Source organism: Podarcis melisellensis (assembly GCF_964234715.1).
Source record: "Podarcis melisellensis genome assembly, chromosome: 1".
Taxonomy (NCBI): Eukaryota; Metazoa; Chordata; class Lepidosauria; order Squamata; family Lacertidae; genus Podarcis; species Podarcis melisellensis.
In genome coordinates, this window is record NC_138528.1 from 10579930 (window position 1) to 10594099 (window position 14170).

A 14170-nucleotide genomic window follows, 5' to 3' on the forward strand; every position below is an offset into this window, starting at 1 on the left:
CAGCATTAAATATTAAAAACGTCCCTGAGCAGGGCTGCCTTCAGATGTCTTTTAAAGATAGGATAGCTGCTTATTTCCTTCACATCTGAGAAAGGCTGTGAGGCACAGTGGGTATAGCCTGGTGGACCACATCAGAGCCAAGGAAGCAGTGACTCAGGGAGAGCACCTGTGTGTTTGCTTCAGCGCCATGTGTAGCCATGGTCGTTCTGCACTCCTCTCGCCATTCATGGCTGTGGCAGCGGCGCATGGAAAGGATGCAACGTTCTAGGAGGAACGTTGTGATGGGCAAACAGGATGGCCAATCTGCATGTGGGGAGTGAGTTCGAAACATCGGAAGCTGCCATGTACTGGGCCAGACCATTGCTCCATCCAACTTAGTGTTATCCTCGCTGACTGACAGCAACGGCAGACGCTCTTGTCACTGAGCTACATCCCTTCCCAGAACATTATGGTCTGCCACCGATCTGTGGTCGTTGCCCTGATTCCCAGCTGCTCCAAATAAGCGCCTCCATGGAAAGTCACAGTGAGTGAGAAAGAAAGAAAGAAAGAAAGAAAGAAAGAAAGAAAGAAAGAAAGAAAGACAAAATGTTCTGAATATTATTTCTGTTTATATCCCAAGACCAGGGAGAAGAGGGCAAATAGGAGACATACTGTTGCTGTCGCACACTGCCTTGTTGATGGTGGACAGCTAAACCACAGCGTGAGAAGACGGCACATGTCTCCTGGTTGCCTTGGCAACGTGTTTTCCTGCCCAGTGGGCAAACACTTTCCCTCTCTGGAAAAGTTGCCCAGAGCAAGGTCCCTTTCTGTGCATGTGGCGCGGAGAAGAAGGGAGCCAAAGGTTTCGGCTCAATTCTGCCGTCTCTTTCCTGAGCCTTCCAGAATGAGAAAATTACTTGGCTGCTTTTCATCTAATCACATCACAATTCATAGAACCTAATGATTTCTATTTTGTTCTCCGTCTTATTTTCCAGATCGGGATCAATGCCAACCACATCAAGCTGCCAAGCACTGCAACAGAAGCTGAGGTAACCCCGTTCTGCTTTACCAATCTCTCTGGGGTTTCACAGGGAGATCCTGTTGCATTTGCCGGATCACGGTTTCTTCTGAAAGTGCCTCATCGATTCCTAAATCTTCTTCCTGCGATCTTTTTCAGTTGGAGGTCCCTGGGATTGAACCTGTGACCTTACTCTCATCTGCTATTGTGCTATGAAGCTGCATGTTGGGAGGTTCAGGAGAGAGAACGATTCTATGAGATACAAAATTAAAGTGCTGTAATGAACCATCTTGTTGTCTAGATAGCTAATTTCCTCCTTTCATACAGAGGAGTTATTTATAAACTTCCTCAGGGATGGAAGTGAGAGCGACCCTCAGACATCAGTCGATAATTCAAATATTTTAACAGATATAAGTGTGTTCATCCTCCTGTGACCCCTCCCAAAACGCCCCCCAACTATACACATGTACCACATGTACGGGGAAAAACGGAGAGAGAAGGTTCAAAACAGCTCAGTGAGGACTAGCATGATGGGTTAGCATGCTCAGTAGGCACAGAATGCTGACAGGTGTGGGGAGCAGTGGGGAATAGAAGGAAGGGAGATAGAATGGCAGACTGGAACCCTGAACAGGAGAATGCTATGCTGCAACATTTTGTTGCAGAACCTCACCTGTTTCTAATTCTCTCCACCCCCACCCCCTGTCCTGTTCCTGCTTTTAAACGAACAGGTGCTGAGATGCATTCACAATCTGAACGATGACCCTGCTGTTCATGGGTTTATAGTACAATTGCCGTTGGATACCAACAAGCCCATCAACACGGAGAAAGTCACCAATTCTGTGGCACCTGAAAAGGATGTGGACGGGTAAGCTTGCGGAAGGGTCAAAGGTCTACCTTGTAGGCAAGGTCCCGGGTTCAATTCCTGGCAATTTCAAGGTAGAAATAGGAATGTCCTCTGTAATCCCAGAGAGGTGCCTGGAGATGAGACTGAAGTGAGAAGGTTTCTTTCTTCTTTGGCGATCCCTCCTAGCTGAGTAAGATTGTCTTCCATAAACACGGTTTTAAAAGTGAGTCTGTAAGTGACTGTGGAGGCCAGTTCTGGATCTGCATGTCTTTCCACAGTGGGGATGTAGGTTTCCAGGCGGGAAATTGATCACAGTGAGGGTTTTGCCAAGCGTGCCTTCCTCTTAGCGCGTTTCTTCCTTTTGTCCTGAGTTCGAGTTTCTTCAAAACACATGACACCTTGGTAAAGGCTGTTCTCCAACTGGAGCGCCTGCAGGCAAGTGTTTCCCAGTTCTCAGTGTTTATACAGTGGTACCTCAGGTTAAGAACTTAATTCGTTCCGGAGGTCCGTTCTTAACCTGAAACTGTTCTTAACCTGAGGTACCACTTTAGCTAATGGGGCCTCACGCTGCCGCCACGCTGCTGCCGCACGATTTCTGTTCTCATGCTGAAGCAAAGTTCTTAACCTGAAGCACTATTTCTGGGTTAGCGGAGTCTGTAACCTGAAGCATCTGTAACCTTTGGTACCACTGTATACTACTTTTTTTATATATATATAGATTTGCCTCCTTGAGAGAGTCTTTGAACCTCTTTTGTTGACCCACCAGCATTACGCATTCCATTTTTAAGTTCGGAGTAGAGTAGTTGCTTTGGAAGACGATAATCAGACATCTGCATAACATGACGAGTCCAAGTTGGTGTTGAAGAATCAATGCTTTGACACTGGTGATCTTTGCTTCTGAAGTGAGATCTTTGCTACTGAAATGAGAAAATTTCAGGCCTATATCACATGCATACCGTATATGGCAAAGGGATTTCAGTCCAGAACCAGATGCTTGCACCTTCTGGAACAGATAACATTTGCGTCCCCCGTCCCCCATTTATTTCCAGAGGAGGTTGCGCTTCAGTTTGCCCCAGACTTAGAACGAGGGAATAGAATTCCAGCCAGCTTTTTCCTTCCTCAAAGACCGCTGACCACTGCTGCTTTGTTCTCACCTTTTCAGCTTGAGCAGTATTAATGCAGGGAAGCTCTCACGCGGCGACCTCGGAGACTGTTTCATCCCCTGTACACCGAAAGGATGCATGGAGCTCATCAGGCAGACAGGTGAGCAAGGAAAAGCCATGTGGCCTCTTGCCTTGGTAAAGATGCTACTGTGAAAGAGGTCCAGGAGGAATTAAGGTCCTGTTGTGTTTTGCCGTGGTAGGGACAAAATATTAAGGAAAGGGCTAAAATGTACAAGAACTAATGACAGATAGGTAGCCGTGTTGGTCTGCCATAGTCAAAACAAAAAAAATTCCTTCCAGTAGCACCTTAAAGACCAACTAAGTTCAGGGGCGCCGACTTATAAAAAATATTGGGGGGGCCCATACCGGGTCCTGCCCCTGGAAGTTTTCTAAATTTTAGATGAAAATTAGTGAGTTTTAAAGTTTTTTTAAAGTATTTTAGAGTCATATGATCAACATTAGAACCCCGAAAACTCGACTCTCTATAACTCCACACTCCGGGAAACTCGACAAGCCTGAAACACTTTTTGGCTTTGAAAAAAGAAACAAAACATAAACACGCTTGGTATTTTCGTAAAAAGCTAATTTAATTTACAGTAACAATTATGCTTATAGACTATTACAGAGCAGTGAATATATAGCTCTGAAAAGACTGAAATGATATTTAAATAAATCCTAAACTATCATTAAAAGAATAAAACATAAAATATTGCTGTCACACGGTAATAGCACTTTGATTAAAAAGTGAAATAGCTAATTTAAGCTTACTTTGAATAAGGCTGAGGGTTCATTAAATAAAAATAATATCTCAAAGTTAATGCTTTAATACAGTTAATAAAGTTAATACAGTATGCCTAATACTGTATGTAAATACTGTAATACTGTATGTAAATAACGGGCTTTAATTGGGTCTTACACCCTAAAAATATTTAAGTATTTGAAAATAACTAATACAGTACTATTGTAATATAGAAATACAGTACTAAACTAGTACTAATATTTCGAAACTGAAAATTTAACATTCTGTATGTATTTAATTCTCTATTTTATAAAGATTTTTAATATCTGACAGTGAGTTTGGAGTAGCCCAATGCAAAAATCCTGAGGATCCATGTGGATCCATGCTTTGTAACCACGGTTTTTGCACCACTGTGACCCTAGGCAACAGTGGGTGCGTGATTTTTTTGGTGCAAGATGTAGCCATGGACATGCTATGTGATCTGATGGTGATTTTGCGGTGACCCAATGCAAAAATCCTGAGGATCCATGTGGATCCATGCTTTGTAACCACGTTTTTGCACCACTGTGACTCTAGGCAACAGTGGGTGCGTGATTTTTTGGGTGCAAGATGTAGCCATGGACATGCTATGTGATCTGATGGTGAATTTGGGGTGACCCAATGCAAAAATCCTGAGGATCTATGTGGATCCGTGCTTTGTAACCACGTTTTTGCACCACTGTGACCCTAGGCAACAGTGGGTGCGTGATTTTTTGGGTGCAAGATGTAGCCATGAACATGCTATGTGATCTGATGGTGAATTTGGGGTGACCCAATGCAAAAATCCTGAGGATCCATGTGGATCCATGCTTTGTAACCACGTTTTTGCACCACTGTGACCCTAGGCAACAGTGGGTGCGTGATTTTTTGGGTGCAAGATGTAGCCATGGACATGCTATGTGATCTGATGGTGAATTTGGGGTGACCCAATGCAAAAATCCTGAGGATCCATGTGGATCCATGCTTTGTAACCACGTTTTTGCACCACTGTGACCCTAGGCAACAGTGGGTGCGTGATTTTTTGGGTGCAAGATGTAGCCATGGACATGCTATGTGATCTGATGGTGAATTTGGGGTGACCCAATGCAAAAATCCTGAGCATCTATGTGGATCCGTGCTTTGTAACCACGTTTTTGCACCACTGTGACCCTAGGCAACAGTGGGTGCGTGATTTTTTGGGTGCAAGATGTAGCCATGGACATGCTATGTGATCTGATGGTGAATTTGGGGTGACCCAATGCAAAAATCCTGAGGATCCATGTGGATCCGTGCTTTGTAACCACGTTTTTGCACCACTGTGACCCTAGGCAACAGTGGGTGCGTGATTTTTTTGGTGCAGGCTGTAGCCATGGACATGGTATGTTATCTGATGGTGAATTTGAGGTGACCCAGTGCAAAGATCCTGTGGATCCATGCTTTGTAACCACGTTTTTGCACCATTGCAGCCCCAGGCCACAGTGGGTGCGTGATTTTTTTGGTACAGACTGTAGCCATGGACATGTAATGTGATCTGATGGTGAATTTGGGGTGACCCAATGCAAAAATCCTGAGGATCCATGTGGATCCGTGCTTTGTCACCACGTTTTAAATGGGGAGGGAAGGAAAAACACAGAAGGGACAAGAAGCACAAGAGGGGTGTGCGGAGAAGCAGCTGGCTAAGAATGCAGGCGATGAGTTTAACGGGGTGGGGGGGAGGAAAGGAAGGCAAAAGTCCCCCCCCCCAAGCCAGCCCTCTCTCTCTCTCTCTCCCACCTGGAGCCTGCACGCAGTGTAACTAGGAAAGAATTAGAAGGAAGGACTCGATCCTTTCCTTAACCCTCTGCTTGCCAGGAGGGCAGGGGATTCCCTGCTCTTTGTTGAGTTTGAGCAAACGCAGCAACAGAAGCGGGTGGGCAGTAAGACCCTGAGGAAAGCTTCTGCCTTCCCTCCGCCCGACTGCCCGATCTTATTTTTGCCTATTTTTGCCCCTGCGCTCCGGCGAGTCAGCTCCAGGGACCACACATTCGCTCAATAACACGCACAGAGCGAAATTTACGGTAATAGTTTTCTTAAATTATTGGGGGGGCAGAGCCCCCCCAAACGAATTTTTGAGGGGGCTCGGGCCCCCTCAGGCCCCATGGAGTCGGCGCCTATGACTAAGTTAGTTCTTGGTATGAGCTTTCGTGTGCATGCACACTTCTATACACTACTATAAAAATACAGGATGGGCGCATAGACACCACCTTATACCGTAAACCAACTGACCGACAAACATATCTACATGCCTCTAGCTACCATCCCAAACATACCCAACATACCAAACAGTCCATTGTATATAGCCAGGCACTACGTTACAGCCGCATCTGTTCCAATTCTACAGACAGAGACTCTTACCTAAGAGATCTACAGCAAACCTTTTTAGAACTAAAATAACCAGCAGATGAAGTTAGACAACAGATCAACAGAGCCAGACTGATACCCAGAGAGAACTTGCTACAAGACAGACCCAAAAAAGAAAATAACAGAACACCTCTAGTCATCACATACAGCTCACAAGTTAAAACAGTACAACGCATCATCAGAGATCTACAACCTCTCCTGGACAATGACAGTTCTCTTTCTCAAGCTCTGGGAGGAAGACCTTTCATTGCCTACAGACAGCCACCCAATCTCAAACAACTCCTAACCCACAATAATACTACAACCAGACCTAACACGGACACTGGCACCAGAGCCTGCAATAAACCCAGATGCCAACTTTGCTACCACATACACCCAGACAACACCATTACTGGCCCCAACAACATCACACATACCATCTCAGGACTATTTAATTGCTCATCGTCTAACATTGTATATGCCATCAAATGCCAACAGTGTCCTTCAGCTCTCTATATTGGACAAACAGGCCAGACCTTACGCCAAAGAATAAACGGACATAAATCGGACATCAGGAATCACAAAACAGAGAAACCAGTAGGAGAACACTTCAATCTCCCAGGACATTCTATACAAGATCTCAAAGTAGCTGTTTTACTACAAAGGAATTTCAGAAATAGACTGGAAAGAGAAGCTGCTGAATTGCAACTTATCACCAAACTTAAAACCATGGAGAAACCTGGCCTGAACAAAGACATTGGATTCTTATCTCATTATACATGACAAAGCCACTTTTCACCTTCTCACCCCTTGCTTTTTCCTGTAAGACCTATTGCAGTCGTTAAGAGTCGTCAACAGGCTCATCACAGCTATCTGCCAATCACCCATTCCCACCACCCTTCTGAGTAATACCCCTCCCCACCTTCTCACTATATAGAAGGGTCTGGAAACTTCTGTTTCAGTGTATCTGAAGAAGTGTGCATGCACACGAGAGCTCATACCAAGAACTAACTTAGTTGGTCTTTAAGGTGCTACTGGAAGGAATTTTTTTTGTAAGAACTAATGAGTGCTTGAAATCATCAGGAAAGGAAATGTATCTTCTACCACATGTGGTGAACTTGCAAAGAGGTAAAGGCTTTCTGGGAAATGGTATATAATGAGTTAAAGAAAATGTTTAAAAATACTTTTGTTAAAAAAACAGAAGCCTTTTTACTGGGTATAGTGGGTGAAGAGATACTGAGGGAAGATAAAAGACTCTATGTGTTCAACAACTGCGGCAAGAGTTATTTTAGCCAAAAAATGGAAATAACAAAAAGTACCAGTGAAAGAAGAGTTGCAGGTGAAGATGATGGACTTTGCAGAACTGGCAAAGCTGACAGGAAAAATCCAAAACCAGCGCAATCAAGTATTCCAAAGGGATTAGAGTAAATTTATACAATATCTGGAAGATTATTGTAAGCAATTAACGTCACTAGCAGGGCTGTTTGAAGACTTGTAATGAGAGATTTTCCGTCTTTTTATATTAATGTAAATTTTGAGCCATTCTGTAATGAGCGTAATTAGAATTGTAAAATGTATAAATTGCAATGATATAAAGGTTGATTTTGAAAGCCATGAGGCAAGAGGGAAGGAAGTCAATAGGCTCTAAAGAGCCAGGGCAGTATTTTGGATAATAATGATGTGAATGTATAATATTAAATGGAAAATAAATAAAAATTATATATACAGTGGTACCTCGGGTTAAGTACTTAATTTGTTCCGGAGGTCCGTTCTTAACCTCAAACTGTTCTTAACCTGAAGCACCACTTTAGCTAATGGGGCCTCCTGCTGCCGCCACGCTGCCGGAGCCTGATTTCTGTTCTTATCCTGAAGCAAAGTTCTTAGCCTGAAGCACTATTTCTGGGTTAGCGGAGTCTGTAACCTGAAGCGTATGTAACCTGAAGCGTATGTAACCTGAGGTACCACTGTATATAGGAGAAAGATGCCACCGTTCCTGTGGGGAAGCAAAGTGGCTCAGCGGTATAGCTTCTGCTTTTTTCATGCAGTGGAATCCCACAAGCCCTAGAGGCTGAAATACGTCATTACCACAGCTCAGAATTCAGGCAAAACTAAGTTGTCAGTTCTGTGTTTCAGGTGTTCAGGTGGCTGGGAAAAGAGCCGTGGTGATTGGTCGCAGCAAGATAGTTGGAGCTCCGATGCACGACCTCCTGCTCTGGAATCACGCGACTGTGACGACATGCCACTCGAAGACTGCGTCCCTGGCTGAGGAGGTAAGGCTGGGAGGCGGGCGGGATATAAATAATAAATTATTGTTGTTATTATTTTTATTTATTATGGTGCTTGGAAGTACAAAGTGGCCTTGGTGATACTATCGTGTGTCAATTGCAGTAGTCATTGTATCACCACCCTCTTCACTAGTTTCCTTGTAGAAGTCAGCAGAGAGGATGCAGGGGACAAAGATAGGATTAGTTGGCTCTGCCCATCGTTGGCTCTGGCTCCACCTACTGTTGGCCTCCTGCATTACACCCTACTACTTCTTCTTCTTCCTGTTCTTGTTGTTCTTCTAAATTTATTTATAGCTCACTCTCCCCCCTGATGGGAACAGCTAAAACAATGGGGGGGGGAATTAAACAATATCCACACACAGATGTATGTATACACAAATACACACCCACCCACTCATACATCAAAATCTGTAACAGCTATACAGATAATTACAATAAAAATAGTGCAGCGCCAGTCTGACTTCTCAAGTGGAGGGGAGTTCCAGAGTCTGGGAGCAGCCACCAAGAAGGCCCTCTCCTACGTCCCTATCAAGCATGGGATCAAGAGGGAAGGGCCTTGCAGGACTCTAGCCACCACTGGGCTCTTCTCCTCTCTTCTCCCTGTCTTTAAACATTTCTTTTAAAATAGAGTATTTGCTTTAAAGGGGTGGGGTAGTAGAGAGACTGAGCAAGAGGGAAGGGTGGTAGAGCATGCCTGGTGAACCCTGGGTTGATGCAAGCTCTGTTTGCAGGTCAGCAAAGCGGATATCCTGGTGGTTGCTGCTGGCAAGGCAGAGATGGTGAAAGGAGATTGGATCAAACCTGGCGCGGTCGTGATTGACTGTGGAATCAACCACATACCAGGTAATTTTTTTAAAAAAAGGCGTTGCACCATGTGAAATATGAGCAAGCTGGGCTGAACTGATATTACCCTTGCTGGTACCTTTCCCGGGAAAATCAGAGGCTCACTATGTCAGGTTCCTGTTGAAAGACCGGACAAACGCTAGAACATTAGCAGTGGCGAAGTTTTTAATCGGTGGTTGCAAGAACCAATGACCCCTATCTTTAAGTGTGAACAAAATGCTTGTTTAACCTGGAGGTAGGCTGTCTGAATTGTGCATTGCTTTGTAACGATTTGTTGGGTCTCTGGACCATAATAAAGATTGATAGACTGTATAAAAACCTTACATATAGTGGTGCCTCGCAAGACGAAATTAATTCGTTCCGCAAGTCTTTTCGTCTTGCGAGTTTTTCGTCTTGCGAAGCACGGTTTCCCATAGGAATGCATTAAAAATCAATTAATGCGTTCCTATGGAAACCGCCTTCAGACCAGGTCCGGGGACAGTCTGTCCCCCGACCTCTTCTGAAGGCTGGCGGGGGGCGAAAGTCTTTGCTTCCCCCCCGCCTGCCTTCCCGGGACAGCGGAGACTTTTCCGCTGTCCCGGGGCGATCTTAAAATGCTGGCGGGTGGCAGCGAAGCCTTCGCTGCCGCCCGTCAGCATTTTAAAAACCCTGAGACAGCGGAGGACTTCTCCGCTGTCCGGGGCGATCTTAAAATGCTGGCGGGCGGCAGCGCTGCCGCCCGCCAGCATTTTAAAATCGCCCCGGGACAGCGGAGGAATTCGATTTAAAAGCCCCCGGGAAGGCAGGCAGGGGGGACAAAGACTTTTGCCCCCCGCCCGCCTTCAGAAGAGGTCCTGGACCTCTTCTGAAGGCGGGCGGGGGGCAAAAATCTTTGCTCCCCCCCCCGCCTGCCTTCAAAAGCGGTCCGGGGGCTTTTAAATCGCCCCAGGACAGTCCCGGGGCGATTAAAAAACCCCCGGTTAGGCAGGCAGGGGGGACAAAGACTTTTGCCCCCCGCCCGCCTTCAGAAGAGGTCCTGGACCTCTTCTGAAGGCGGGCGGGGGGCAAAAGTCTTTGCTCCCCCCGCCTGCCTTCAAAAGCCATCCGGGATAGCGGGAAGCGCTTCCCTGCTATCCCGGACTGCTTTTAAAATGCTGGCGGTGGGGAGCAAAGCCTTTTGGCCCCCGCCAGCCTTCCTGGACCTCTTCTGAAGGCCGGAGGGGGGGGGGAATGCTTTGCTCCCCACCGCTAGCATTTAAAAGAGGTCCCCGGAGATTTCCCTATGGGCTTTCTTCTTGCGAAGCAAGCCCATAGGGAAATTCGTCTTGCGAAGCGCCTCCAAAACGGAAAACCCTTTCGTCTAGCGGGTTTTTCGTCTTGCGAGGCGTTCGTCTTGCGGGGCACCACTGTATTGATACTCATAAAACTATGCTGCAGGGGGAAAAAATAAAAAAGCGGTTTCTGGAAAACAAAAACATGAGAAGAGCCTGCAGGATCAGGCCAACGTCCCGTCTAGTCTTACAGTGGCCAGCCAGATGTCTGTGGGAAACCAGCAAGAGCGCTCTCCCCTCCTGTGGTTTCCAGCAACTGGTATAATAGAGTTGGAAGGGACCCTGAGGATCATCCAGTCCAACCGCGTGCAGTGCAGGAAAACGCATCTGTCCCTTACAGGGATTGAACCTGCAACCCTGGTGTTATCTGCACCACACTCTTACTGATTGAGCTATCCGCTACGGCCTCAAACTGTGGAGCCAGCACACAGTAGCCGTTGAGAGCCTTATCCTCCATGGAGTTCGTCTAATCCTCCTTTAAAGAAATGCAATTTGGTGGTTATCGCTGCCTCTTACAGGAGCAAATTCCATATTTTTCAGTGCTATCATGATAACCTCTTACTCGCCTTTCCTCTTAAAAGTCCCGAATGTTGCGACCTTCCCTCACAGCCCCTTGATTCGAAACAAAATAAAAAAAATCCTTCCAGTAGCACCTTAGAGACCAACTAAGTTAGTTCTTGGTATGAGCTTTCATGTGCATGAACACTTCTTCAGATACACTGAAACAGAAGTCACCAGACCCTTATGTATAGTGAGAGGGTGGGGAGGGATATTACTCAGAAGGGTGGTGGGAATGGGTGATTGGCAGATAGGTGTGGTAGACCTGTTGATGACTGTTAATGATTGCAATAGGTCTTACCAAAGCAAGGGGTGAGATGGCTAAAAATAGCTTTATCATGTATAATGAGATAAGAATCCAGTGTCTCTATTCAGACCAGGTCTCTCCATGGTTTTAAGTAAGTTGCAATTCAGCAACTTCTCTTTCCAGTCTGTTTCTGAAATTCTTTTGTAATAAGACAGCTACTTTGAGATCTTGTATAGAATGTCCTGGGAGTTTGAAGTGTTCTCCTACTGGTTTCTCTGTCTTGTGAATCCTGATATCAGATTTATGTCGCATTTATCCTTTGGCGTAGGGTTTGGCCTGTTTGTCCAATATAGAGAGCTGAAGGGCACTGAAAGCTCATACCAATAACTAACTTAGTTGGTCTCTAAGGTGCTACTGGAAGGAATTTTTTTATTTTGTTTCGACCATGGCAGACCAACATGGCTACCTACCTATCTGTAACTATCCCCTTGATTGTTTTGGTTGCCCTTTCCTGGACGTTTTTCCAACTCTGCAATATCCTTTCTGAGGTGAGGCAGCCAGAACGGCACACGGTATTCCACACACAGCTGTGTAATGCCATCAGGTCTTTTATTTTTCTTTCCTAACACTCCCTAGCGTGGATTTCACCAGTTTTCACAGCTGCTACCCTCTCAGAAAGTTGAGAAGTGACCTCTAAGTCTAGGAAGACTCCAAGGTCAGCACAGCTTGGAGTGCAAGAGACTTCCTCTGTTGGGGAGGAAGGCGAATGGAGCTGGGCAGGATCCTGGCAACCAGAAATTGGGAGATGGCATCCAAAGCCCGAAATTATGCGCCCTCCCCCATCCCTCCAATAACAAAGCCGTTTCCATACTTCATTGGGTTGACAAGCGACTTCGGCAAGCCGTGATTGTCACCATGTTAAATAAAATTATGGAGTCATAGGAGTGCTTTTTTTTTAAAGAAAAAAACCCCACTTTCCATTAGATAATTGCAATAAATCACTATAAAAACAGGCTTCATGGAAGTGCAGTTAAGTGGGAGGATAGCAACAGCCTGACAGGTGTGACTAATCCTCTTATTTAAGAACCTGAGAGTTAGATTCTTAAGCGGGGCGGGGGAGAGAAATGCAGCAAAGAAGTGTTTCTAAAGAAGCAATCTATGCCAGCCAGCCTCTGGTTCATTCACTGAGTTCTTAGAGCTGTCAACGAATAGCAGGGCAGAAAAATCTTGGTGTATTTTACGTCCGCCGTTTTGCATCACTTCGCAGGCCAGGTATCTAGAGAAAGGGCTGCCCCCTTGCAAACTGGTCAGTGTACCTTCCAAACAAGGTGGGGTGAGCTTTTCCAGCATGGTCGCCCCATGAGCAACCTTCTTGTGCTTGGGGCAAGAGCGGAGGAAAAACCTAACCCTATCAGGTCCATAAATTACCATATAGCGTATATTCAACCCAAAAAACAGCAACAGTTTGTTGTTGACAAAGGACAGCTCGACATATAAAGGGCCCCATTACCTTCAGTAGCTTAGGGCCTCATTAAACCTAAATCTGGCCCTGGTTGCAGGGGGTTGGTCTAGATGACCCTCAGGTCCCTTCTGTATATGATACTGTATAGTCAACCTTTAATACAGGGTTGAGGAATCTCAAACCCTCTAGGCCTGGCCCCTGGGGGACTCCCCAGGCCATGCACCGACCCTAGCCACACCGCTTGAATTCAGGGGAAGAGGTTGAGAGGAGGTAAAGTGGACAAGCGCAGACTTCTGCATGTGAGATAGAATTCTCAGAGACATTGAGAGCATTTGCAGGCCTGGGAGCTGTCGGATGGAGGCTCCGTCTCTGCCCTGGACATCAGTTTGACGGCGGCTGCTATGGAGACGCAGGCAGCTGATCTGAAAGTTCAAAAAGGGAGGCAATAATTTAATGATCTTGAGAATAATTGCCCTTGTTCTGCCGGTTAATATTGAGGTAGGGATAGAAAACAGCCCAATTTCAGGATCAAAGTCATTTTTTTTAAAGGCTATATTGAAATAAAATCTTATTGGATGAAACGGGCTACATGGAGCTGGTATCGAATTAGGCACGAAGCTTAAAATTCTTTATTTTTGAAATGTGGGTATAATTACATAAAAGGATAATGTGCTCTAAAGATCCCTGCTGCATAAGCTGAAGTCTAGAGCAGCTGTTGCTAACCTGGCAGCTTACAGATGTTTAGGACAAAAAATTCCCATCTCAGCTAGCTGGGGCTGATGGGAGTTTTAGGCTGAAACACCTGAGGGATGCCTGGCTGCTGAGGAATGTTCTGGAAGGTGAGATGGTGTGAAAAGCGCTGACAATTCCACCGATCCCTTTCCTCAAGAAATGACTGTCAACATAGTGTGTGACAGATGTGTTTTGTTTTTTTAACCTGAATTTTTTTTGGGAAAGTTTTCAACGTGCCATACACTAAAAACCAAACTAATCTAAATAAAAATAGAGAAGAAAACAAAACAAAAAAGACAGATAGAAAATAGAGACGGGCGGAAGAGAAGCAGAGAAAGAATAATACAGAGCCCTCTATCGAGGTAGATCTTAACCCTTTTGCTGTTGTTTAGTCGTGTCTGACTCTTCGTGACCCCATGGACCAGAGCACGCCAGGCACTCCTGTCTTCCACTGCCTCCTGCAGTTTGGTCAGACTCATGTTTCTGGCTTCGAGAACACTGTCCACCCATCTCGTCCTCTGTCGCCCCCTTCTCCTTGTGTCCTCCGTCTTTCCCAACATCAGGGTCTTTTCCAGGGAGTCTTCTCTTCTCAT

General features: G+C 45.6%; 1 protein-coding gene across 1 annotated transcript in view; it reads left to right on the plus strand.

Annotated features, from left to right (window-relative positions):
- MTHFD1 (methylenetetrahydrofolate dehydrogenase, cyclohydrolase and formyltetrahydrofolate synthetase 1) overlaps positions 1 to 14170 on the plus strand; it is a 75233-nt gene that overhangs the window by 12292 nt on the left and 48771 nt on the right. Inside the window, exons 4-8 of the mRNA XM_081910642.1 lie at positions 975 to 1028; positions 1726 to 1862; positions 3004 to 3104; positions 8274 to 8410; positions 9157 to 9268. Of these exons, the coding sequence (XP_081766768.1) occupies positions 975 to 1028; positions 1726 to 1862; positions 3004 to 3104; positions 8274 to 8410; positions 9157 to 9268 (541 nt within the window). The remainder of the gene's footprint in view (positions 1 to 974; positions 1029 to 1725; positions 1863 to 3003; positions 3105 to 8273; positions 8411 to 9156; positions 9269 to 14170) is intronic.